Source organism: Sarcophilus harrisii, chromosome 5, assembly GCF_902635505.1.
Source record: "Sarcophilus harrisii chromosome 5, mSarHar1.11, whole genome shotgun sequence".
In the NCBI taxonomy this organism is placed as follows: domain Eukaryota; kingdom Metazoa; phylum Chordata; class Mammalia; order Dasyuromorphia; family Dasyuridae; genus Sarcophilus; species Sarcophilus harrisii.
This window is the reverse complement of record NC_045430.1, coordinates 1888224-1912222: the sequence shown is the minus strand read 5'-3', so window position 1 is coordinate 1912222 and position 23999 is coordinate 1888224. Positions and strand designations below refer to the sequence as shown.

The 23999-nt window shown below is 48.3% G+C and overlaps 1 protein-coding gene across 4 annotated transcripts in view; it reads right to left on the bottom strand.

The window, feature by feature from the left end:
* Window positions 1-19121, bottom strand: part of PHF21B (PHD finger protein 21B) — a 121596-nt gene extending 102475 nt beyond the window's left edge. For 3 of the 4 annotated variants that reach the window (XM_031940953.1, XM_003770782.3, XM_031940955.1), the window contains exons 1-2: window positions 18919-19121; window positions 17760-17825 (exon numbers count right to left, since the gene is read on the bottom strand). In XM_031940953.1, the coding sequence (XP_031796813.1) occupies window positions 17760-17825; window positions 18919-18972 (120 nt within the window). In that variant the 5' untranslated portion in view covers window positions 18973-19121. Of the gene's footprint in view, window positions 1-17759; window positions 17826-18013; window positions 18589-18918 lie in introns of those variants that run through there. The other variant, XM_031940954.1, reaches the window with a different exon arrangement.
* Window positions 19122-23999: the final 4878 nt, after the last annotated feature.

The following is a 23999-nucleotide window of genomic DNA, read 5'->3' as shown; positions in this document are numbered from 1 at the left end:
ATCCTAGGAGCATTCTTTCTTGTGTTCTGCCTCTGCTCTCATTGATGTTTTCCCTCCCTCACTCTGCACAAATCTCTCTAGCCCAAGTCCCAGGTGCCTGAAAGATGATTTTCCATGAAAGTGGGTGAGGTTTTGAGATCTAGCCTAGGTCCACGGGAACCAGAATTCAGGGAGGGAGAAATACACATCCCTACAGGGGAGGAACTAAAGTCATGAATTCCCAGAGCCATCATGCTGCTCACTCTTGCTCATGGCCTTTTCTTCCCTGATATCTCATTGACTTCCCTGATTTTTCATTGAGATAATTGGATTCCATACCTCACATTGCCCTCAGTCAGACCACCTCCTTCTCAGGCCTTCCCTTCCCTCAAGGTTCAGAGAACAAGTCCTCCAGGAAGCCTGGCCTGGCCACTCAAATAAAGGAAATCACTTTTTCATGCTGTGCACAGCACAGAGTCTGTCTCCATCCTCTACCTTCATCACATTCTGCGTCATGCCATACTTACTTATCTCAATATACCAGTCCCTAAGTACCTACAGAGAGAGGGGGAGGGAGAGGGAGAGGGGGAAAGAGAATAGAGAGGGACAGAGAGAGGACACACAGAGAGAAACAAAGAGAAAGAGAGACAGAGACAGAAATAGAGAGAAAGGGGGGAGGGAGAGGGAAGAGGGAGGGAAGGAGAAGAAAGAGAGAGACACAGAGTAAGGCAGAGAAAGAGAGACAGAAAGACAGAGACACAGAGAAAGACAGAGAGAGACTGAGAGAGGGGAGAGACAGATAGAGAGAGACAGAAAGACAGACAGAAAGTCAAAGTCTTGACACAAGATCTGGGTTAGGGCTCATTCCCTTCTGCCTTAGCATTTGCCTTAGCATGAAGCACAGCGACTTGTACAACAGTCATGACAAAAGAATACTTACTGGACTAAATTAAACCTGAACGGCCTCTTTAACTTTACAAATGAGAAAACTATGATCAGATGAAAGGGAGGTTACACATAGTTATACAGTCAATTAGTGGCAGAACTGAGATATGAACACACATCCCAAAGCCAGGGTCCTTCTCTATCAATCACATATCCCCTCTCAACATGTGTTCATATTTGTCTCCATATTCAATCATTAATCCTAATAATAAATAAAGAGGATTTATTAAGAACCAATTGTGTTACAGGCAGTGCATCATGCATCCATGATCCAAAACCAAAAGACCAATGGTACTTGGGAACTTATACGCATGCTATCTGGAGAGACACGTATATATACAAATATACAAAATATACATAAATATAGGATAATTTGGGAGGGGTCAAAAAGCCCTCATGTAAAGGCTGTCCCTGAGCTGAGCTTGGAAAAAAATTAGGAAGGGAATAGATTCCAAATGAGAGAAATGATAGTAATGTTAACAAAGATAGCAATGATGAAGATGGTGATGAAAATGTGGCAATGGTGATGATAATGATGGTGGTGATGGTGATGGTGATAAATGATGAAGATGGTGGTGGTGGCAATGATACTGACAGAGATGATAAAGCTGAAAGAGGTGGTGAGGGTCTGGTGATGACAACGGAGGGGGTGAATGATGACGGATGGGGTGGTGGTAGTGAGGGTTTGATGATAATGCCGAAGGTGGTGGTGAAGGTGAAGGCACCATTACATCAACATCAAGCGGAGTTCTCAAAGCGGAGTTCCAGCCCAGTAAACAGCCGAGGGCCGGCTCAGACAGTGACCAGATAGATGTTTAGCACTTCCCAAGTCCCTCTAGTCTTCAGTGTTGCCTGTGTTGCAGTGTTGCTCTGTGCCGAGCACCTGCCTTCACAGAATAAGCAAACAGCCCCTTGGGGGATGTTCTGAGTCCTGCCTTTGAAGCAGACCTGTGGCAGGGAGGGGGCTGGCTTCACGTGTCTGCCTGCCCCTCCCTGCGATTTTACCTTGATTCTTTACCTACCCCCTCTATGCATTCCTGTGCACAGCAATCCTGGGAACTTAAAGGGGTAAGAATATCAGTCTTGCCCCTTAAAAATGAATAAACTGAGGCTCAGGGAGAAGTCATTAACTCAAGATCGTACAGCTAGTAAGGGGGTAGATCTGGGTTCTATGTTTTTTCCACTACAAAATGCCTATGGGCAATCAGAAGAGACAAAAAGAGGGAAACTGTCTTTTCAAGGTGAAATAAGGAGAGGCTAGTGGCTCAGTCTAATTCAGTTCATCTCCCACAGCCTCTTGTATGGAGAAGGCCCTGGATAAGTGTTTGAAGTGACTTTTGAGAGTGAATTTGCTGAATTGAATAGAATGAGATCCAACCCCTGGATTCTCCAGGAGACTCTGCTGACCCCAGGTGCACAGGCTACAAGCCCAGGAAGAGTGGGGAGGAAAACTAGGTCCAACTTTCCCATGTGGAAGCCTGGGAGCAACTGCTGGGACCAGAGAGCAGATTTGGCCAGCCAAGCCTCCTGCCGATACTCTCAGTGGTCCCTATGAGCCAGAGACTTCAGTTAAAGGAGGAAGGCCTGAAATTGGCTGCCCTTGCCTCAGATATCTCCCCACAGGACAGCCAAGGGAACAATCCCTGACGTCTCTGCTCTGAATCCAATAAGAGAAAGCTGAAGCTTTCATCTCACCCATGTCTTTGTCCAAGGGGAAAAGAAAAAGCAAGTCTTTTTGGCACATTTCTAAAGGCAGCCTTTGCATCCCTCCCTCTCTGGCTCTGTAGGCTCAATGGTGAAATGAGAGGCCTGGCCAGACACATCAGAATGACGGGGAAAACGAGGACCCCCTGGGGAAAGACCTGGTTTGTGGGGATTCATTCTATTCTGTTTAGTTTTTGTATCCATTTCAGTCTTCCTTCCTTTTTCCCCTCCTTCCTTTCTTCCCTTCCTTCCTCTTTCCCTCCCCTCCTCTGCATCCTTCTGTCTCTCTGAAGATTTAATATGCATGAAGCGAGCTAGATATAACACAGACCCCACCTTAATGAATCTTGGAGTCTCTTTTAAGGAGATGATGCAGACCTTCAAAACTCCTAGTCCTCCAGTGTATATGTAACCTCACCCAGCCGGCCGTAGGCCGTTTACTGGGCTGGAACTGTGTTTGAGAACTCCACTTGATGTTGACATAATGGTGCCTTCACCCTCATCACCACCTTCGTCATTATCATCAAACCCTCACTACCACCACCACCTCCGTCATCATCGCCAGACCCTCATCACTATCCCCTCCATCGTCACTTCTTCCAACAATGAAGACCCCTTCCCTGCCTGAACTTTTCTTGTCTATGTCCTCCCATATTTGCCCCAGGGGAAAGAACACACAGTAGGCTGGGGAGGGTGGGGAATGTTTCCTTACTTCCCATTGAAAAGTTCTTTTAGTAACCTTCAAGCCACAAAGACTCCTCCTTTCAATGTCCACATTCTGCTAGTGAGAAACTGCTCCTTGGGGGAGTTAATGGGGAGCTGGAAAGACCTGAATTCAGTTCTCATCTATGATACATACTAGCTAAGTGACCCTGGGAAGGTCCCAAAAAATCTCTCAGTGGCCCAGAATTGAGAAACAGGTGCCAAAAGGATATTAAGGGAGGGCATTCCATTTACTGATAAAATCCCAGGTCTAATCCAAAAAGAAAATTCTGCAAGTGTTGTTGTATGGCTGCAAATTATGGATAACAACTAAAAATACGCCTTGTTCTAAGTGTCACAGAGGGTCTAGCGGACATGAGTAGCGGCAGCTCTGGCATTACTGAGTGGAGGGGATGAAGGAGAAGCACGGGAAAAGGATGGTATCCAAGAAAAATCTGAAGGAGAATGGAAGCAGGCCATCCCCTGAAAAGACTGAGGGAGAATCAAAGGTAGAATTAGTTCAGCTTGCTCTTGGAGTGTATGGAGAAGGCAGAAAGGGAATGGAGGAAGAGAATAAGCATATTAAGGGCCTACTGTGTACCCAGCAGTGTACTGAGTGCTTTGAAAATATTTTCTCATTTGATCTTCACAACAATTCCAAAAAGTGGGTGTTGTCATTATCCCCATTTTACAGATGAGGAAACTAGGGCATACAGGGTTAAGTGACTTGCCAGGGTCACACAGCTAGAAAGTGTCTGAAGCAGATTTGAACTCATCTTCTTGATTCCAGACCCAGCACTCTGTCCACTGTGGCACCCCCAGCAATTTCTAAATGAGATAAAGACTAACCTCAATGACCAACAATCTTCCCTGAGACAGTCTCCCTTTCCACAGCTGTCCATGGGGAGGACACCTGCACAAGGTGCTTCTCCTTCAGGGTGAGAGTGAAACGAGCTCTTCCAGCCTACTGTGCATACACACAGTCACATAACCCAATCTTGGGGAGCTTCCACACTGAGCAGGAGGAAGAAGGAAGAATGTTGTCTTCAGGGAGGAAGAAGGAAGCTAGATAACTCTTGGTTTATCATCTATGGCTTGGCTCCATAACTGACAAAGTGCTCCCCACCTTCTGAAAGTGGCTCCTTTTGGAGATGCTGCACCCCTGTTCCTCTTCCCAGGCTGAGCATCTGAGCAGAGGGCTTCTCTGCTCATGCTTCCCTACTTCAGGACAGAAAAGAAAGCAGTCGGATGCTTTCTATCTTCCATCACACTTTCCCTCCTTCCTCTAAAAGCTCAGCCCCTGGCTCACTGCCTCCCAAAGGCTAATCCCTACCCTCAGACTCAGGGACCCCTCAGACTCAGGGATCCACCTTCAGGTGCAGTCAGACCAGAATTTTGCCATCAACCAGATCAGTACAGCCTCTGTGAGCCTGAACTCAGAAATTATTGATCTGATCCTGGTCTTCCCTCTGGTCCTGCAGTGAACCTTCAGCTTCCCCAGCCCCTCCCATCTTTCACCCTTGCTCTGGCTCCAGTTTTCTCCTCAACCTCTGAACTCTAGAGTTAACCAGTTCAAATGGATGGTGCCCTTTATGTCTGAATCTCCTGTTCCTTTGACCTATGACCATACATCCTTGTCCAACCATAGCCCTGGTTTAGCCCCTCCATCTGTTGCCATCAGGTCAACTTCTACACTGCTGGAGAGTCACAAGAGCCAGCTCTCTGGATGCCACCTGAACAGTGTGCAGGGAAACTTTCTCTAAATTAAAATTAACACTGTGCCCATTGCTACTTTTAGTCTTCCCTGATGAAAGCTGCAGACTTCCTCTTCTCTCCTCAAGCTTCTCACTACTCTCGTTTCTTCTAGGACATTCTTCATAATCTCCCTTCCACCCATACTTCAAAACTCCCTAACATCCCCTCTCATTCTCACTTCTTTCCTTCTAGCCTCTAATGAAAATGTGGCTCTCGCCCTGTTCAGGGCTAACCCAAGAGCAAAGCTACCCCTTCAATCATATTCTCTCTGTCTTTATATCTATCTCTGTGTCTGTCTCTTTCTCTGTTTCTGTGCCTGTCTCTCTGGGTCTCTATTTCTGTTTCTCTCTGTGTGTCTGTCTTTCTGTCTCTGTGTATGTGTCTCTCCCCTTCCTTGCTGCCTACCAAAAAATATCCCCAATTTTTAAAAACCCACAACAAACTCTCCTCCTGATTCTGCTCTCCCTTCAAGTTACTGTCCCACATCTCTCCTTCCTTTCACAGCTAAACTCACAGAAATAACAATCTACACTTGTATCCATTGTCTCCATTTCCTTATCTCCCAACTCCTTTTTAGGTCTTTGCAATCTTGGTTCCAACCCCATCAACTCTACAGAAATCCATCTCTCCAGGGTTAACAAGAATCTCTTAAGTGCTATGATCTTTCTCCATGCTGACATCTTTGGTCTGACATTTGAAAGGTGCATCTCATTGTACCAATATCTCTTTGCAGATTCATTTCCCACAACTTTCCTCCAAGCCGCCATCTTCCAATCTACCTGGCCTGCTCTCTATCCCTAAACATGATCTACCATCTCACACATCCATGTCTTTGACCAGACTGTGCCTGAAGTGTCATCAACAACAGATTGTCCAAGGATAACCTATTATGTTCTGAAGAATAAATGAAATGACACATAAAAAGGTCTTACAAACCTGGCTCTGAAATGCACAAGATAACTGCTCTCAAATTGGAGCACATCTGAGTAAATGGAGAAAAAACCACTTAGCACCTACTATGTGCCAGGCACTGAGGATGTACCTACTGTGTGCCAGGCTTCAGGTGAGGCACAAGCAAGCAAGACAAAGAGAGAGCAGCCCCATCCTCCAGAAGCTTTCATCCCACAGGTCCAAGAGAAAGTGCCTAGAGAGACAAGTCAGTAGGGCACGGATGCAGGTGAAACCTGGACTCCAGAGAGGTCTTGGATTACCATCTGGACTAGCCGTTATCCATCTCTCTCATTTGACAAAGGAGCATCCAGAGGCCAAGGACAACAATGGGCCATGGTAAGGTCGCATGACGCGCTCATTTGGGGCACAAGAAGGAAATGTCAGGTCTCCCACCTGGCGAGAGGTGCTTCCCATGCAAAGGCAAGGGGCCATCATCAGCAAGCTCTTGGGGCAATTCAAATCCAGAATATCAATTACTTCACATTCAAGGTGGCCAAAAACTCCTACATTGTCAGCACCAAAGGGGCACCAGCCCCTACTTTAAGTCCTGCACCAGCTAATGCTCCTCTGGACAGCTCTCACTGTCAGCACCAGAGAGGGCTCCCCTGCTACAGCTGGTACCTGGGAGTTCATGGCTGGAATCAGGAAGACTCATCTTCTTGAAGCCAAATCCAGCCTCAGACACTTACTGCGCAACCCTGGGCAAGACACTTACTTCACCCTGTTTGCCTCAGTTTTGAGCTGGAGAAGGAAATGGGAAAACAGGAGGCATTTCTTGCCTTGCCAGGTATCCTACCACAATGCCCTCTTTTCCTCCTCCTGACTCACTCAGAAGTTTCCTCCGAGGCTCTATACTTGCATCACACTTAGTGATGAGACAAGATGCTATCACTCATTATGGGAATGTTTTACTTTGTAGCCCACATCTTACATTCACCTGAGGTATCACAGCCCCCAGCATACACAGTGTTCCTTACATTTTCAGGTTTATTTAAATGCACATATTGGCTTTCTGCCTGAATGACATCAAAGAGAAAAGACCTCTTCCATAGTCCTTCTTTCTTCCCTCCTCTCTTTTTCCTCTCTGTCTTCTTTCTTTTTCCCCTCACTATTCTATAATTTTCTCCTTTGCTCCTCTCCTTCCTCTTTCTCCCCATTCTCTTCTCTTCACTTTTTTCCATATATCTTTCTTTCCTTTCTTTCTTCCTCTCTCTTTGTCCCCTCTTATCCCTCTATTCAAATCTGCCTAATTGTCCAGTCAGAATATTTTGCATCTTCTTCACTGCTAAGAAAAGCTTCACTTAACCTGCAATTTTTAAAGTAATAAATGAGGATTCTAAGAGCTTCATGAAATTGAAAGTTAAAGAACAGAAGTTAATCTATTCTGAACATCATCATGAGCTCAGCCCTCAAAAAGGGATTCAAATTCCAGGCTATAAAGAGAAAGGGGATGACCAAGAAAAAAGCCAAATTCCATTTCCTTCATTCCTAGGTGGACAATCTCTTCATTTCACTGAGGCTCATTTTCTTCCTCTGGAAAATGGGGACAATGTATAAACTGTATCATATTGCTTGCTGCCTTGGAGAGGGGGGAAGAAAAAATTTGGAACTCAAAATTTTACAAAAACTGAATATTGAAAACTATCTTTACATGTAATTGAAAAAAGAAAATACTATTGAAGGGAAAAAAGAAAATGGGGAAAGTAACCTATCTTGTTTTCCCCACATACACTTGTGCCAAAATTATTAGGAGAATCAAATGAGCCAAGAATATCTATAGAATAAATAAAGTTATCTATAAATGTGAGTGGCAGTTATTACCATCAATACAAACAATGCCATGTGTGAAATTTTCCTTGGCACTGAACAAACACAAGATAAGTTTTCACAATCCTTTGGGAAAATGGCTGGGGCAAATTGTCTAAATGACAAAAATGAGCAAAGTGATACAGAAAGATAATAAGGAATTTCAGATGGAATTATGAATTGGTCCAATCGTTCTGGAGAGCAAAAATGTCCATATCCTATTGGGCAGATATCCCATAACAAGAGGGTCAGTGATAAAAAGGAAGGTTCCATAAATATCAAAATATTCAAAGAAGTGGAAACAAAGTTGATGGTCATTCATGGAGAAATACTATGGGACAGCAATGTAATGGAATATTATTGCACCATTGGAAAGAATGAATGTGACAAACGCAAAAAAGTATGAAAAGTGATAAACACAATAAAGTATGAAAAGGCTTAGATGAATTGATCTAGAGTAAAAGAAACAGATCCAGGAAAAGAATTTACTAAGATAAATGATCTAATTTCAATGGGAAGTACAAAAATCTGAAACTGAACACTGTAATTAAGAACTAGCTTGTCTCTAAAAGAGAGATGAGACAATGCACTCCCTCTCTTCTTTACAGAAGTGAGACTATAGGTGTGGAATTCTGTCACACTTAATTTGTGTTGGTTACTTTGACTAACTTGCTCCCATACCCTCTTCTTTTTTTTGTTTGTCACTGGGAAAGTTTGGTTGGGGTAGGGGAAAGGATGGATTCAGAAATAAAGGGAATGTAAAACAAAAGATATCAACCAAAATTAACGATTACAAAAAGAAAATACAGAAAACTGAAGAGGGATGGGTTAGTAGATTATAAAGTCAATATGACTCAAGAGTGCAGAGAGGCTGCCAAATAAAATCTAATGCCAACGTAGGTGGTAGTAGGAAATATGCAATGTCCATAGCACAGGCAGTAACGTTGCACTATCTGCTGTGTTAGTCAGACCACATTTGGAGGAGTGTGTTCAATTTTAAACACCACATTTTAGGCACACTACTAAAATGCAAACTGGGATAGTCAATGTTTAAAAAAATAGAAAATCATATCCAATAAAAATGTCTTGAAGGGCCAGAGGATGTTTGGCTTGAAGAAGACTTAGGACAGGATAACTTGGTGCAACTATTTGAAATTATAGACATGAAAGCTTAGGCTTGACCTTAGATGACCTCAAAACTACCCCCAAATGGGTAGAAGTCAAAGGAAAGGAGGTTTCAACTTGATATATGAAAACAATATTTTGGGGGTTCAGTCATTTTCAATCATATCCAACTACTCATGACTCCATTTGGGTTTTTTAAATGTATAAAAGGGAAAGCTGGTTGTAACAGAGACATACTGTATAAACTTTTGCTCACTCTTGAGGAAACTGGGGCAAACAGGGTTACATGATTTGCCCAGGGTCATACACCAGAGGCCATTGGAACTTTAGGAAAATGATTGTTTTCTGACTCCAGGCTTGGTGACTATCACTCAGTTCCCTAGCTGCTCATTAATAATTAGAAGTCTCTAAAAGTGGAATGGATTGCCTTAATGGCAGTGAGCTCCCCATCCCTGGAGGTTTTCTAGCAAAGCTCGAGATGATCACTAGTCAAGAGACACCTTACTCTACTGTGGAGGAGAAGCTATTCAAGCAAAAGTGCATTCAGTGCCTCAAAGGTCCCACAGAGTCCAGAGATTCTGTGACCCAAGGACTGGGCTGTGCCATAACATTTTGCGTGTCACACTCAGAAGGCTCATAAGAACATCCCATAAAGAAGACACCACCATTGAATCTCACCTACACATTTAAGAGACCAGGGTTTCCCCAAAGAAGCTCAACACAGGCCTTAAAAAGAGACCTATGTCTCTCTAAGCCTCTGTTTCTTCATCTGAGAACTGAGGAAATTATACTAGATGACTCAAAGCTGCTTTTAGCTCCAGAATGCAAGCAAATTAACCCAGCAGTACTCCCCAATTTCTACCAAATCCAAGCCAGAAGCTAAATCAAGTCCTAGAATCTACTCCAGTCTTCAAGTATTCAGAATTCTGAAGACAAATCTTTTTCCCATCCAGGGTTGACCAAGTGGGTAAGCTACTTTGGGCTAATAAATATAAGTAAAAAATAAAAATAAAAGACATTGGGGATATTAGTCTGCTTCTGTTGGACTTTTCAGTCCCTGCTGGCTCTTAACATTCCAATTTGGGGACAAAAGTGGGCATTTGGCCGTGTGTACACACACACACACACACACACACACACACACGATCCCCAGAACTACGAGTATCAGTGTCCTAGCAGCAGCCAATCCTAGGCTTGGCCATTCAGCTTGGGGCCAGAGCCCTAAGGCAAAGGTAAGCATAGCAGGGAGGCTCTGATCTGGAGCCAAGTTAGGGAAGGGGTTGGAGGGACACTCTCTGAGTGTTGCTTCTCCTCTTTGTGCCTCAGTTTCTTCCTCAGAAAAATTCAGGCAGGATCCCCTCTCAAAATTCTGGGAGGGCTCCCACTAGTTCATCTCCTCTGACTATCAGGAAGTTTTGTCCGATTTTGAGCTGAAAGCCCTGGGAGAGGCATCGCTTCCCCTACCCACTGTTCAAGGTCCTGTCTTTCCTCAAACCTCCCCAGTCCTTACACACTAACTCTTCAAACCAAGAGAGGTCTCGGTAGCTTTCCAGAGAGGTTTCAGCTGCCAGTCAAAAGGTTGGGCAAGGATGGTGGGCAAGGAGCTGCTTCAGCAAGTTCCCATGACTCTCTGGAAATTGCTGCTACACAATTAGTTACTGAATCAAAAAGAAGGAAATGGGAAAAAAATTTGAAGGAAAGACGCTGTTAGTGTCCCAAGAGAATGGAGGAAGCCAGCTGAGATCCTGAGAAGCCTGAGCCCCTCCCTCAGAGGCTGCTCCTGCAGGCCTCTGGGAGCAGGGTCTTGGGGGGCCAGGACGGCAGAAGCCCTAAGGAGGACTACTGCTTCTAGGAGACCAGGGCTGCCAGAACTGGCTCTGCTCCCTGACAGCCAAGAAACTAAGGATTACAGCTCAGCCAGATCCTTCACCATGAATAAAATAAATTTGCATTTTGTTGAGCCCAGTTCTCCTAGGCCCCTGGATACTTTTTTAAAAATCAGACCTATTTTCCTTGGTGTAAGGAATGTCCAAGAGCACACTGTCTCTGCCTAAGCAGAATGGGACCTGCTCTGAAATTTAGAGCGGCAGTTGCCTTGAGCTATTGGGGAACTGGACCTGAGGTTACATGGTAAGAGGAGGCTGGAGGCTGGACCAGGATGGAAGTCTTGGCAGGCCTTCCATTCGCTCTATCGGCTGCCCTTGAAAGCAGTTAGCTAAACTGGCTTCTCCTTTCCTCTGTTCTTCCTTTTTCCTGGTCCGTCTTAATTTCAGATCCCAAACTGGGCTCTGAACACTCACTCCACCCCAGCCCCAACCTTCCCCAAAGGCCTCAGGTAAGAGTTAAAACAGTTAACTCTGGCACACAAAGGTTTGCAAAACTCTTCATGTGGCTTTTATCTCACCTGAACAACACAGCTGCCCCAGGAGGGAGGTGCTGCTGTTTAGGAGGCACATAACCGGGAGAAGCTGGATTTGCACTCAGGGCTTTCTGCCACTCAGGGCTTTCTGACTCTCAGTGCAGCCTGTCAGGAATTCCCTTCCTAATCTTAGGTAACTCATTTCACCTTTGGCAACTTCCCGCTTCTCACCTGTAAAATGCACATCTCTTGTTGAGTCACGGCTGACTCTGGGACTCATTTAAGATTTTCTTGGCAAAGATAGTGCTTTGCCATTTTCTTCTTCAGATGAAGGAACTGAGGCAGATAGGATTCAGTGACCTGCCACCTGCCCAGGGAGGTTGGATTTGAATTCCAGGCCTGGGCACTCTCTCTACTGAGCTCTACCACCTCGATGTTCTGAGTTGGCTGAGAGCTTCATAGATTTCAAAGTACCATCAAACTCTTGGTTGTTATTATCCAAACTCAAAGACTTGTATTGTTGGGGCCTTTTGCTGTTATGATTTTTCCTTTGGAGCAATAGGAGAGGAGAAACATATCAGGGAAGGAGACAGAATAAGGGGATGGGAACAAGGAGACGGGAGACAAGAAAGGGGGAAATAAGAAATGAGGAAGAGGGGAAAGGGTAGGGAGAAAAAGAAAGGGAAAGAGAACAAAACCAAAAAAGGATATAGATCCATGTAGAGAAAACAGGTTAGATGGGTAGAAAAAGCCCTTCACCTGAGTGTGTGCAGAGCAGCATTCTCACCAGATCCCCACAAAGCCTTGCCTAAGGAGCAACAGCAGCAGGAAATAATTACACATGGCCAGAGACAGAAGCCTTCCTCCTTCTTCTCCCCCCAGTCAAGCAGCTAAGAAATGTTAGCCAACAAGGGTTGGGTAGAAGCAAGCCAGGACCACCCAGACACAGGTATTGAGAATGGGCTCACGGCAAGGCTGAGACCAAGCACGAGCAAGATGGGCATTCACCTAGCAGCCCAGCCCTGGGCTAGCTGGACTTTTTATGAACATTCGATTTCTCTCCATGGCACCCAACCTCCCGACTACTGCCAAGAGAGCCCTATATGCCTTCCCCATCACCCAGCTCTCGCTCTAACCGCTCTCCTTCCAGCCCCCTATCCAATCTTTTCCAAAGTTTCAGGTGTGCCTGCTGTCTGTTCTGATACTGCCACTGCTCTGGGGCTGCCCCCATCACCTCCTCATTGCTCCAGGTCTCTCCACACTCCCATCCAGGCTCCACTCAGATGAAGTTTGGGTCAGACTGTGTCATCTCTACCTCTACTCAGTCAACTGCAGAGACTCCAGATCACCTCTGAAAGTAAACCTAAGACCTCTTTGCCTTCAAACCCCTTGTAGTCAAGCCCGCTCCCCCATCTTTCCAGTCTTCTTACGCCTTCCATTCCTCTTGACACACACACTTTTCTAATATCCTTACACCCTCCAAATACTAAGCATCCTTGCTGAAACTCCACTCTCAAAGAGGAGGGCTTTCTCCCTGGCTGACCACTTCCCTGCCATGCACAGGCTTCTTTCTCTCCTCATCTCTCCACCTCCTTCAAATCCCAGATAAAATTCCATCTTCCACAAGAAGCCATCCTGATGCTCTGGAATTCTAGTGCCCTCCCTCTACTGCGTCTCCAATTTATCCTATACATGGCTCACTCCAGAAAGTTGTCTGCATGCTGCCTCGCCTGTTAGATGGGGATGGCAGGGATAGGTTCTTACCTGTCTTCATTTGCCCAGTACTTAGCACAGTGCCCGGCACACAATAGATGCTCAAAAGTATTTACCAAATATAGTTTGATATAGATATAGTCTTTCTGTATTTATATAGTCAGCATGTAATAAGTACTCAGAAATGTTTGATTCCTTCAAAAGATAAGTCAATGCACTGCATTGATGTTCCTGCAGGGAGGAATCCACACACGTAAGCAAATCTTGAGGTCAGGTTCTGAAGCAGCTCTGGGGGGCTCCCTTGTGGTACAGGAAAAATGGGAAATAGACTGAGCCACACGACTTGGGTAGAAGCCTGGCTCTGATGCTTAGTACCTTACTTTCTCGGCCTCAGTTTCCTTGGCCGGAAGAATGAGAGCATCACAGATGCTACAAATCTGTGATGGGGAGACAACAGTCTTGAGAAGGGGTCTCCAAAAGTTCATGCTTGCTGTATAAGTATCCCAAGCATGCACATAAATGGAGGCTTCCTTTGGAAGATGTTAGCATAGGCAAAATTCAATGGGTCTTCCCCACGTTTGGTGATTTCTGGCAAGAGCTAAAGACTTGCCTGGTAATCCCTCCCACCCTTTATGAAGATTATCCGAACTCTGTGGCTGCAAATAAGACTATCTACAAAAGGGCCCACTTCATTTACAACCTCCTTCTGACCAGCCAATGGTCCTCATTAGCAGCCATTAATTTGGAACCATTTTTGTCCGTTTTCATTTTTTGTGGTTCGCTTTTTCTGAGTTGACTATAAACCTGGAAATTCTGAAGGGTAATTTAATTAGTTTAGAATTGTATGGAGTGTTCCATTGTCCATTCTGGAAGTAACTTCTTTAATAATAAGAAAAAACATTTTAAGAGGTCAGCAGATAGGATGGGTTAATATTTACACAGAAATGATTCAAAGTTTGTTGATTTCAATAAACATGCTATTTCCTCTCTAGGTGTGAAATGATCTCCAGGATCAGGGTACCAAGCTAAGTCATAGAGTCTTCAAACATCCTATCTTGTTTAAAAAAAAGGGGGGGGGGTAATCCTATCCTATTGGAATAGGGTCAAATAAGAAAGAAGCCTCCCTGGACTTCTGCCTTCTCTCTGAAGTGACCTGCCATGAAGTCTTGATGGTATCAATTTAAAGAAGGGTAAAGGGAAAAATTGAAGGTCACTCCCTCCCCAGTAGAAAAACATGTAAGGAACAGTATTCTCCACTCTCTACCTCTAACACATCATGGTGGAAGCAAAGAGTGGAATCACTGGATTGCCTTAAGCAAGAGTATTTTCTTAACAAGCTACTGCCTATTTTAGTGTGTCAATTCTTCAAAAACAAAATAAAATAAAAATTCAGACAAGTTAACTATATTTACATTACAACTTTGGGAGGAAGGAGATTTAATGCTAATGGCACATTTCAAGGAATCCAGTGGTAAATTGATGAATGGAGCACTGAAATACATCAGTTACTATGTATGACTGTATTTCTAACTATGGATATGGATAATGTTCTCATCCATTCATTCGGTTATCGATTTCATCACTCACATGTGCCTCTTAATTGAAGTTGAATTTTCATTGCAAATTGCTATTCCAGGCATGGCCAATACGCAAATTCATTCTAGGACACAAAGGCATCACCCCCAAACAAAAGTGACAGTCAATTGTCCTTTCAGTCATGCAGTTACATGACAACGTTGAAGGAGCACTGGGCTTCTAATCAGAAAGACAAGGGTTCAAATTTAAAAGAAGTTATTTACTAGTTATAGGATCCTGCGCAAGTCATTTGGCCTCTGTCTCAGTTGTAAAATGGGGGCTTATCCTGCAGGGTTGTTGTGAGGATAAAATGAAATATTATTTGTAAGCAGTTAGGACAGCTCCCGGCACAATAATACAGTGTGCCTTTATAATAAATGCTTATTCCTTTTCCCTCCACAGGGACAAGCATTTGCAAAAAAAAAAAAAAAAATTCCCAATCAGTGAAACGTCCCCTCAGAACTTCCAACACTACCAAGATGTCATTCTGTCCAGATTGGGGAAGGGGAGGAGCATGGCATTCGGTATTCCTGAGCAGAGTGGACTAATTTACCCCTTTGGTTAAGACACAAGTCTCTAGGACCCCTTAGGTCTGGCCTGGAAGTCTCTCAGAGTCCCTTTGATCACCTTTCCAAGCCTGCCAATCATTGGCCAGCTGTCCGAAGGAAAGGTCTAGCGAGGCTCACATTAAGTCCACCAAACTCATTTCGTCGGTGACCTCTGATGGATTTCAACTCCAGGCTTCCCAGACAGAGCCAAGGCAGGTTTATTAGCATGCTACACCACCTCCTCCTCCTCCTCCCCCCGTTCCCCTCCTCTTTTCCCCTCCCCCTCCCCTCCTCTCCCTTCTTTACGAGCCCTTGTTATATAAAATGCCACAAAAGGAAAGTGAGGAAAACATTTGCAGCGGCGCATCTGAGTTCCGATCCTCCAGGCCAAATCTTCCGTTATGGGGCTTTCCTCTAACTTAAAGATGAGTTGAAGAAAAAACAGGGGGGATGGGGAGGAGTTTCTTTTTTAAAGTATTTGTCTTTAAAGAGAGAGGGGGGGAGGGGGGACAGGAGCTGCCGGCGCCTGGTTCCAAAAGGCTGCCCGGACCCGAAACCGTTTTTATTCCGACTAGCGGGGCTTTCTGCCCCGACACCTAAGGGACAGTTGCTCGTCTCCCAACCCCCATCATACACACTGAATCAGCCCTGAAGTAGGGGCTACGCTCGGGAAAGAGATGGATCGGAAGCCCGGGGCCTCCTCCAATCCGCGGAAGAGACCCTCAAACTCTCCCCCTGGAAGGAAGCCCCGCTAAAGCCGGGGCGGGGGGGGAGCGGCTAAGGGGGCCTCAAGCGCAGGAGGTGCCCCTCTTTTTAAAGCGCCTCCCGGGAGCCATCAACTTGTGGTTTTACGAGGGGTGCGGGAGGGGGCCCCGGTGCTTAGTTATCACTTCGCGTCAGGTTTGGGGGGTTTTTTTCTTTTCTTTTCTTAAAAGGAGAGAAAGTCTCAGATTTGATTCCATCCAGTGATTAAGCATCTTTGTGCTCGGCTGAGTCGGGTATTCTAACCCCTCCCCCTCCCAAAAATGGCATCGAAGCAATCAAAATGGTAATGTTCGGCATGAATGGGCCCTTCCCCCACCCCCAAACTCTGCAGACTTTTCTCCATGTTGAGAGGAGAGAGGAACCCCCCCTTCGCCACAAAATGGGAGCTCCCACTACAAATGGGGAGCGCTGACCGACATGGGCACAATAAACAGAGCCGGGAGCTCACAAAAAAAAGAAAGATGCATGTACACAACACAAAATACAATTCATTCATTTTCAGAAGCCGTCTCTCTCCCTCCTCCTCCATCTCCTTCGCTTCCTCTTCCTCTTCCCCCTCCATGACTAGCTCGCAAGACTCACAAAACCAGCCATAATTGTCCCCCGACCTCCCGTCACTTTTCAACTTTCCCTGCGACTCCTAAATAAAACATTCAGGTCTCGGCTTCCTCCTCGTGCCCCCTCCCCCAGCTTCAGCCCGGGCCCGAAGCGCCCCCCTCCCTCCCCCTCCCCGCTCCCACAGCAGCAGCTTTCTCAGCCACGACCTCCCCGTACCCTCCCAAGCAGGAAAAATGAGCCTAGACGTCTCCGTCTTTTCCCTAGCCAGGGGGTGGGAGACTTGGCGAACAAATTCGACTGAGGGTGGGGGCGGGGGAAAGGAGGGTCGGAGGCTCGGCTCCAAGTTTGGGCCGAGAGCTCTGCAGCATTCCGAAGGAAAGGCGATCGATTCAGGGAAAGATCTGCGGGAGGGAGGGGATGGTGCGCGAAAGGAAGGGGGAGATCCAGAAAGGGGAGAGGAGGGAGGGGGGGGAAAAGGAAGAGAGGGGAAGGGGAAAAAAGAAAAGGGGGGAGGAAGGAAGGAATTGAGGGGGAGGGGGCCGAAATCCCGCCAAAGGGCTTTTTAAACCCAAGAAAGACAATGAAAGGGGGGGGGGAGGGACAGGACTGGGAAAAAAGGGGGCAGGGGGAAAGCAAAATCCGCAGATCCCTGGTTTTTCCAGGTCCGGTTTTTGAAAGAAGAAAGGGGAGGAGGGAGGGGAAGGGGAGGAGAAGGGAAAGGGAAGGGGAGGGGAGGGCAAAGAAAAGGGGAAAAGGGTTCAATTGGGAGTTTCCGGGATCGTTGGGGCAAATTACACCCGGCCTTCGCCACAGCATCTCCGCCCCCGGTTTTTCCCTCCGAAAAAGGGGGGGAGGGGGGGAGGGAGGGCCAAAAGCAAAAGGGGCCCGTTTCTAAAACATGTGGGCCACCTTTGGAAACCCCGCCTGGGGGGCCGGGGGGGAAAGGAAAGGAAGGGCCCCTTTTGGGGGGGGGGGGGGGGGGGGGGGAAAAAACCCCCCAGGCTTGGGGGGGGTTGGCAGAAATTTGGGATTGGGGCCCCCCAAACCCTTCCGGGGCCCGGCCCGCCCGGCCCTCAAATCCCTGGGGGGGGGGGCCCGCTGGGGGGGAAAGGCCCCCGGCGGGGCCCCGGGCCGGGGGCCTCCGGGCAGAACTTTGGGATTCCGGCCTAAGCGCATTTTCGCTACCGCCCCCACTCTGGGATCCCGAGAAGGCGCATTGTCCAAAGCCCGGCCGCGGGCCCGGCGGCCGGGAGAGCGGCGGAAGGCAGCCTTACTTGTTTCTCGTTAAGGGCCGCTAGCCGGGAATGCCTCTCGGGGAGCTGTTTCTTAAGGTCGCCGTTCTGCAGAGAGAGCGAGAAAAAGAGAGAAATAAAGGGCTGATCCCGGGAAGAGGGCGGCGGGCTCTCGGCCCCCCAGCCAAGGAGGCTCGGGGAGGGGGAGAGGGCAGTCTGGGCCCCCGAAAGTTGCTCCCTCTCGGCGCCGGGCAGCGGGAGAAACCCCGGCGGCAGCGGGCAAGGCTGGCATTTACCTGTGGCTCGCCAAGCCTCATCGGAGCAACTAGTTTGGTCCCGGCTTTCTTGTAATCACCCCCAAGGAGGGATCGCGACGGGCTTCAAGTTCAGCGGCCGCTTTCTTTGTAAAGACAGCCCCCCCCAATGCAGAGATAGGGGTGAGTGCGAGAGGAAGCCTGTGCGTGTGAGTGTGTGTGAGTGTGTGAGAGTGCGAGTGAACTGAAGAAGGGGGTGGGGGGGAAGGAACAAAGAGCCAAGTAAACACTGCGAGTCAGTTTCAAGCAAAGCTCATAAATATTCAAGTCTCGTCCTAATCTCTCCGACACACACGCGCACACACGCACACTGGGTCTCTGGGTCTCTCACTCACACTCGCGCACACACCGGGGCTCGCACTCACGCGTGCACACTCACGCACACTCGCCGGCAGCCAGCCGCAAGACCACTCCGGATTCCGACGAGAGCAAAGCAGAACTCCCGGCAACATTCTGCAAAACTACTTTGGCGAAGTGGGAGGATGGTGCCGGGGAGAAAGGGGACGGCGGGCCGCGGGGGGCAGCTCGGAGCGGGAATGTCACGCGAACCCCCAATGCCCCCCCCCCCCGCCCCCCCCCCCCCCCCCCCCCCCCCCCCATCGCAATGCCGATAGGGGCCCTGAGCAAAGCCGGGAGAGAAGAACTAGTTAGGGACGTTACGGGGCTGTTTTCTTTCCTGCTGAGCTTGTAATGCCGGAGCCGAGCACATCCCTCCATACTTGCCGAACCCGGGCCCCCGCTTCTCTCGGGGAGAGGAGGCGTCCTTCTCTCGCTACAAGTCCAGGTGGGGAGTCTCTCCCTCCCCCCCATTCAGCCCCCCTCTTCCACGTCCCTTGGTCTCGCTCTCTCGAGGCTAACTCCCAAAGCCGGAGGCCACCCCCACTTACCTGATGGCCCTGGATCCCCACTTTTAACGCCTCCTGGAGGCTCTGGAGCTCCATTCCTGTAACTTGTCGGGCACTTTCCAGCCAGTTGGAGCTTCGATCCCAGGGAGGTTGCCAGGCCTCACAGGGGAGCGGAGGTGGGACTGCGATCCCCTCGCGTCCTCCCGGGTAAAGAGAAGGAGGAAGGGGAAAGGGGGGGGGGGCCTGGAGGGGGGGGGGGGGGGGGGAGGAATCGGCCCCCTCCCCCACCAAACGACCCCTCTCCCCCTAGCGGGACCGCGATAGCCGCCCCCACCCCAACCGAGCTGCTGGGAAAGAAAAAGAAGAAAAAGCGGGCGAAGAGCGGCAACAACTAGGGCAGGCAGGAACAACTCCGGGAGCTGCAAAGCAAGTTGGGAGTGTGCGAGTGGGGAGAGCGCGAGTTAGTGCGAGTGGGAGTGGGAGTGGGCGCCCGGGCGCAGGACTCGGCCTCCCGGGGGGCCCCAACGGCCCAGCCCCCGCCCGCCGCCCGGAGCGCGCCTTCCAGCCCGAGGCAGGCAGGGAGGGCGGCAGGCCGGCTGGCAGGCAGGGAGGGAGGCAGGGACTATATTTCCGTGCCCGAGTGCGCGCCTGGATTTCCCTCGGCCTCGAGAAAAAGTTGTGCCTCGGCCGTCAATGCTAATTCGGCAGTGCCCGGATGGAGCGGGCGAGGGAGGGGGGAGAGCGAGGGGGGAGGGGGAGAGGAGCGAGGGGGGAGGGGGGAAAGGGACTGAAAGAATCCTCCGCCCCCCGCGCCCCCTCCCCGCTCCATTGGTACATGCGCACTGGGGGCTCCGCGGTGAGCTGAAGAGAGAACAAGGGAAGGGGAGGGGAGAAGGGAGAGGGGGAGGAGAAGGAACCTAGGAGAGCGGCCCAAACTCTGGGCCCAGGGAACTTGCAAAGTGCCGGGGAAGAGGGTGGGGAGGCTGGCCGGGGCCTGCTGCCTACCCCGATCTTCACTGCCCCCCACACCCCACACCACACACACACACACACACACACACACACACACACCCCGTGAGGGCGAAGGGTTTCCGGGCTGCGGGCAGGGCCTCCCCCGCGACCCGACCCCCGAAATTGGACTGAGCAGTGGAGGGGCCACGGCGCCGCAACAACCTCCCCATCTGCCCAGGGGCCCGGGGGTGGGGGGCCGCAGGACCGGGGCTGGGGGCGGCGGCGCGGACGGCCTCCTGTTCCCCTCCTCTCTCTGGTTCCAGTCCGCCTGCCTCGCCCCCTCCCCCTCTCTCCCGGGCTCTTTCACTCTCACTTTCTCTGCCTTCTCCACCTTTGTCTCTGCTCTCCCCCTCTCTCGAAATCCTTCTCCCCTTCTTTCTCCCTTCCCCCCTTCTCTCTCCCTTCCCCTGGTTCCCCTCCCCCCACCTCCCACCCCCTTTCTCCCCGTCTCTCTCTCCCCCTTGTTCCCCTTCCTCTCTGCCTACATCTCTCTCTCCTTTCTTTCTCCTCTCCGATCCCCAGCACTTCCATGTGAGAAGATTCAATGTGAGATTTTCGTACATGTAGACTGGGCCCTCCCGGGCAGAGATCCTCAGACTTTCCGAGGCGCTGCCTGGGCTTGGGCTGCTCTCCCCTGCCTTCCCCTCCTGCCCTTGGCTCTGTACAAGACGGTGAATAGTTGGAAGGCGGAACAGGACAGTCACTGCCTCGGCCCCCTTGGGGAGCAGACGTGGCTGCTTCTGAGGGAAGCTCTCTAAAAGGCCCCTCTTCCCCTGGATTGGGGTTCCATAGAGCAGGGCCCCGGGGGTCACGTCTCCGTGCCCCCGACGCCGAGTGAGGCAGGAGGGGGTTTCAGGAATGAAACCTAGGTTCACAATTCCTGCATACTGCCCCCCCATACAACAGTCTGCGAGTTCAGCTGCTCAGGTCACAAAAGGCCTCCCCAAAGGGGGCGGTTAGCAGAGATTGGCGAGTGCTCTTTATAAACTGGTATGGAGTAGTCTAAAGAGGAAGACTAAGACGGAGAGGAGCAGCATATGGGGCACTAACCTCCCCCTCCACGGCCCAGGCACACTAACTACATAATGGGGGGGAGACACTGGTGCAGCCCATGAGAGGGAGAAGTCACATAAAATATAGAGGCTCCACGGCCCCCTCCCCCCAGGTCTCAGCCAAGGTTTCTGAAAAGCCTGGTGGGCCAAGGGCTGTGCAGAGAGCAGATCCAGAGAGCCGTCCGATCCGCTCCTTGCCTTCCAAGAACCGACGGGTGACCTTCGGCAGCACCTGGTGCCAGCCACACTTTGGACGCTTTTCAAATCACACCCCCCCAAGGGCCCTCAGATTCAGGAAACTTAGCAATCACTGACTTTTTTACAGCCAAGGAAACAGAGGCAGAGAAAGGGAATGTCAATGGCTTGGCCAAGGAAGTGGCGGGTCAAGATTGGAAAACAGTACTTCTGATTCTTCTCACAAACACAAGGAAGACACCAGGATGTGAGAAGAAGCCGAAACAGGCAGAGAGAGGCACCTGCCACCTGAACCAGGTTGGAAAATTCTACTCTGTACCCCCATCACTGAGCAGAGAGCTGACTCAGGGGAACACTGGGCCTTCAGTGGCAAGTTCCCTTCTCCCTAGGCCTTGGGAGAGAGACCTCTTCAGAACCCTCTCTGTGAAGGGTCTTGCCAACTTGCCAATGTTCTGGGATGCTGGAGGCATGGTCTTTGCTGAGCTGGGCTGATTTCTTAGTCTTTTTTTTTTGTCTTGGGAGGGAGAGAAGAAGAAAAATATTCAAAGAACTAAATTTAATTTCTAATTCTTCTATAGATGTCAGTTGTCATTTGTTGGACTCAAATGGAATTTCTTTACCCAAATATCAATCCATCAATGCAGGTCTACAGTACCAATCATCGTAGGGACTCCAGAATACTTTAAGGCTTAAAAGAGCTTCCCATCCCTTTTGTCTTCTAGGAATCTCCCACCCACCCAGGAAGAGAGAGACTCCTTATTGGGTGAATGTTAGGTACTGAGCTGGGAAATGATTAGCTTCTGGCACAAGCTGGTATTGGGGTAGGCTCAGAGGTCACACTACATTCCAAGTTGAGTACTTTAGCTATACCACCTCTAAAATTAAGCATCAAGAATGGGCTTGAAACTTGGTCCTCAAAGGAATTTGTGACCAAAGAAGAGCTAGAGATTATTATTGATCACAAAATAGGTAATTTTGATAATATTAAGTTAAAAAGTTTTTGTACAAACAAAACTAATGCAGACAAGATTAGAAAGTAAGCAATAAACTGGGAAGACATTTTTACATCCAAAGGATCTGATAAAGACCTCATTTCTAAAATATAGAGAGAAATGACTCAAATTTATAATACTTCAAGCCATTCTCCAATTGATCAAAGGTTATGAACAGACAATTGTCAGGTGAAGAAATTGAAACTATTTGTAGCCACATGAAATGGTGCTCCAAATCACTATTGATAAGAGAAATGAAAATTAAGACAACTCTGAGCTATCACTACATACCTGTCAGATTAGCTAAGATGACAGGAAAAGATAATGACAAATGTTGGAGGGTATAGGGGAAAACTAGGACACTGATATATTGTTGGTGGAACTGTGAATGGATCCAACCATTCTGGAGAGCATTTTGGAATTATGCTTAAAAAGTTATCAAACTGTGCATACCCTTTGATCCAGCAGTGTTACTACTGGGCCTATATCCCAAAGAGATCTTAAAGGAGGGAAAGGGACCCACATGTGTAAAAAATTTTTGTAGTGGCAAGAAACTGGAAACTGAATGGATACTCATCAATTGGAGAATGGCTGAATGATATTCATATGGTATATGAATGTTATGGAATACTATTGTTCTATAAGAAACGACCAGCAGGATGATTTCAGAGAGGACTGGAGAGACTTACAGGAACTGATGCTGAGTGAAATGAACAGAACCAGGAGATCATACATGGCAACAAGAAGACTATATAACGATCAGTTCTGATGGATGTGACTCTCCAGCATTGGGATGATTCAAACCAGTTCCACTTGTGGGAAGAGAGGGAAGGAGATAGGGAGGGAAGGAGAGAGGGAGAGTAGGAAGGAGGAAGGGAAGGAAGGAAGGAGGGAGGGAGAAATTCACAGATGGTCAGGTTAAGGTTTAATCCAACTAATTGCTAGAAGTCTCCAAGCTAGATAAGAGAAAGCTCTCAAGGGGTTGTGGAAGAAGCAGAGGCGGCTTCCAGGAAGAAGTGATAATGTGATTTTCCTTGAAGGGTGGGACCTAATAGACAAAGCAAATCATTTCCTTTATTCATTTTTGGAATAATTCCAAGAAGACTTGGTGGGTGAGGGCTTTTGTGGGGGATTAAAGGATATCAGGAATTCCACAGGTGATGAGAAGATTGTGAGGGGAAGATCACAAGGGGAAGCATGGCACAGAGACAGAAAAAACACAGGGCATGTTGGGATCACATACAAGAGACGACTTTGGCTAGAGTCCAGAAGTCACCCAGAGCCTGGGCAGCCAGATATTATCAAGTGGGATAAAGCCCAAAATTCCAGGCTAAGGAGTTTGTCTTCAGGAGGTCAAAGAAAACCACTGAAGGGTCAGTTCCCTAGAAATGCCTCCCTCATAGGAAGACCACTCCCCTACAAAGATAAAAAGATGAAAAGTGTGCTGTTCAAAGCCTTTATTGGGGAGGAGGGAATAAAAAATTTCTTACAATTAGCTTTCAAAACGTTCATGGATTTAAAAAGGTTTGTCAAAGATTGAGTAACATATTTCACCAATGTATTCTAAATTAAATTGAAAAAAAAAAAACTAGCCACATTGGATCAGGACACAGAGTTTTTATGAATTAGGACACAGACTGCACCTGTGACTTTGCTGGGATGGGCAAACCCCAGATGAGGGAGCTCCCTCTCTCAGTGCAGGTCAGCCCCTTCTCCAGAATGTTCAAGTTTGGAGAACTGGCCAAGAGCAGGGACATACTCAGGGCCACACGGCCAGGCTGTGTCAGAGGCTGGATTCCTAGAAATGATGCTTGGTCTGCTTCTCCTCACATTGGCATCTCTTTATAGATAATCTTGTTGAAGTCTTTGTTTT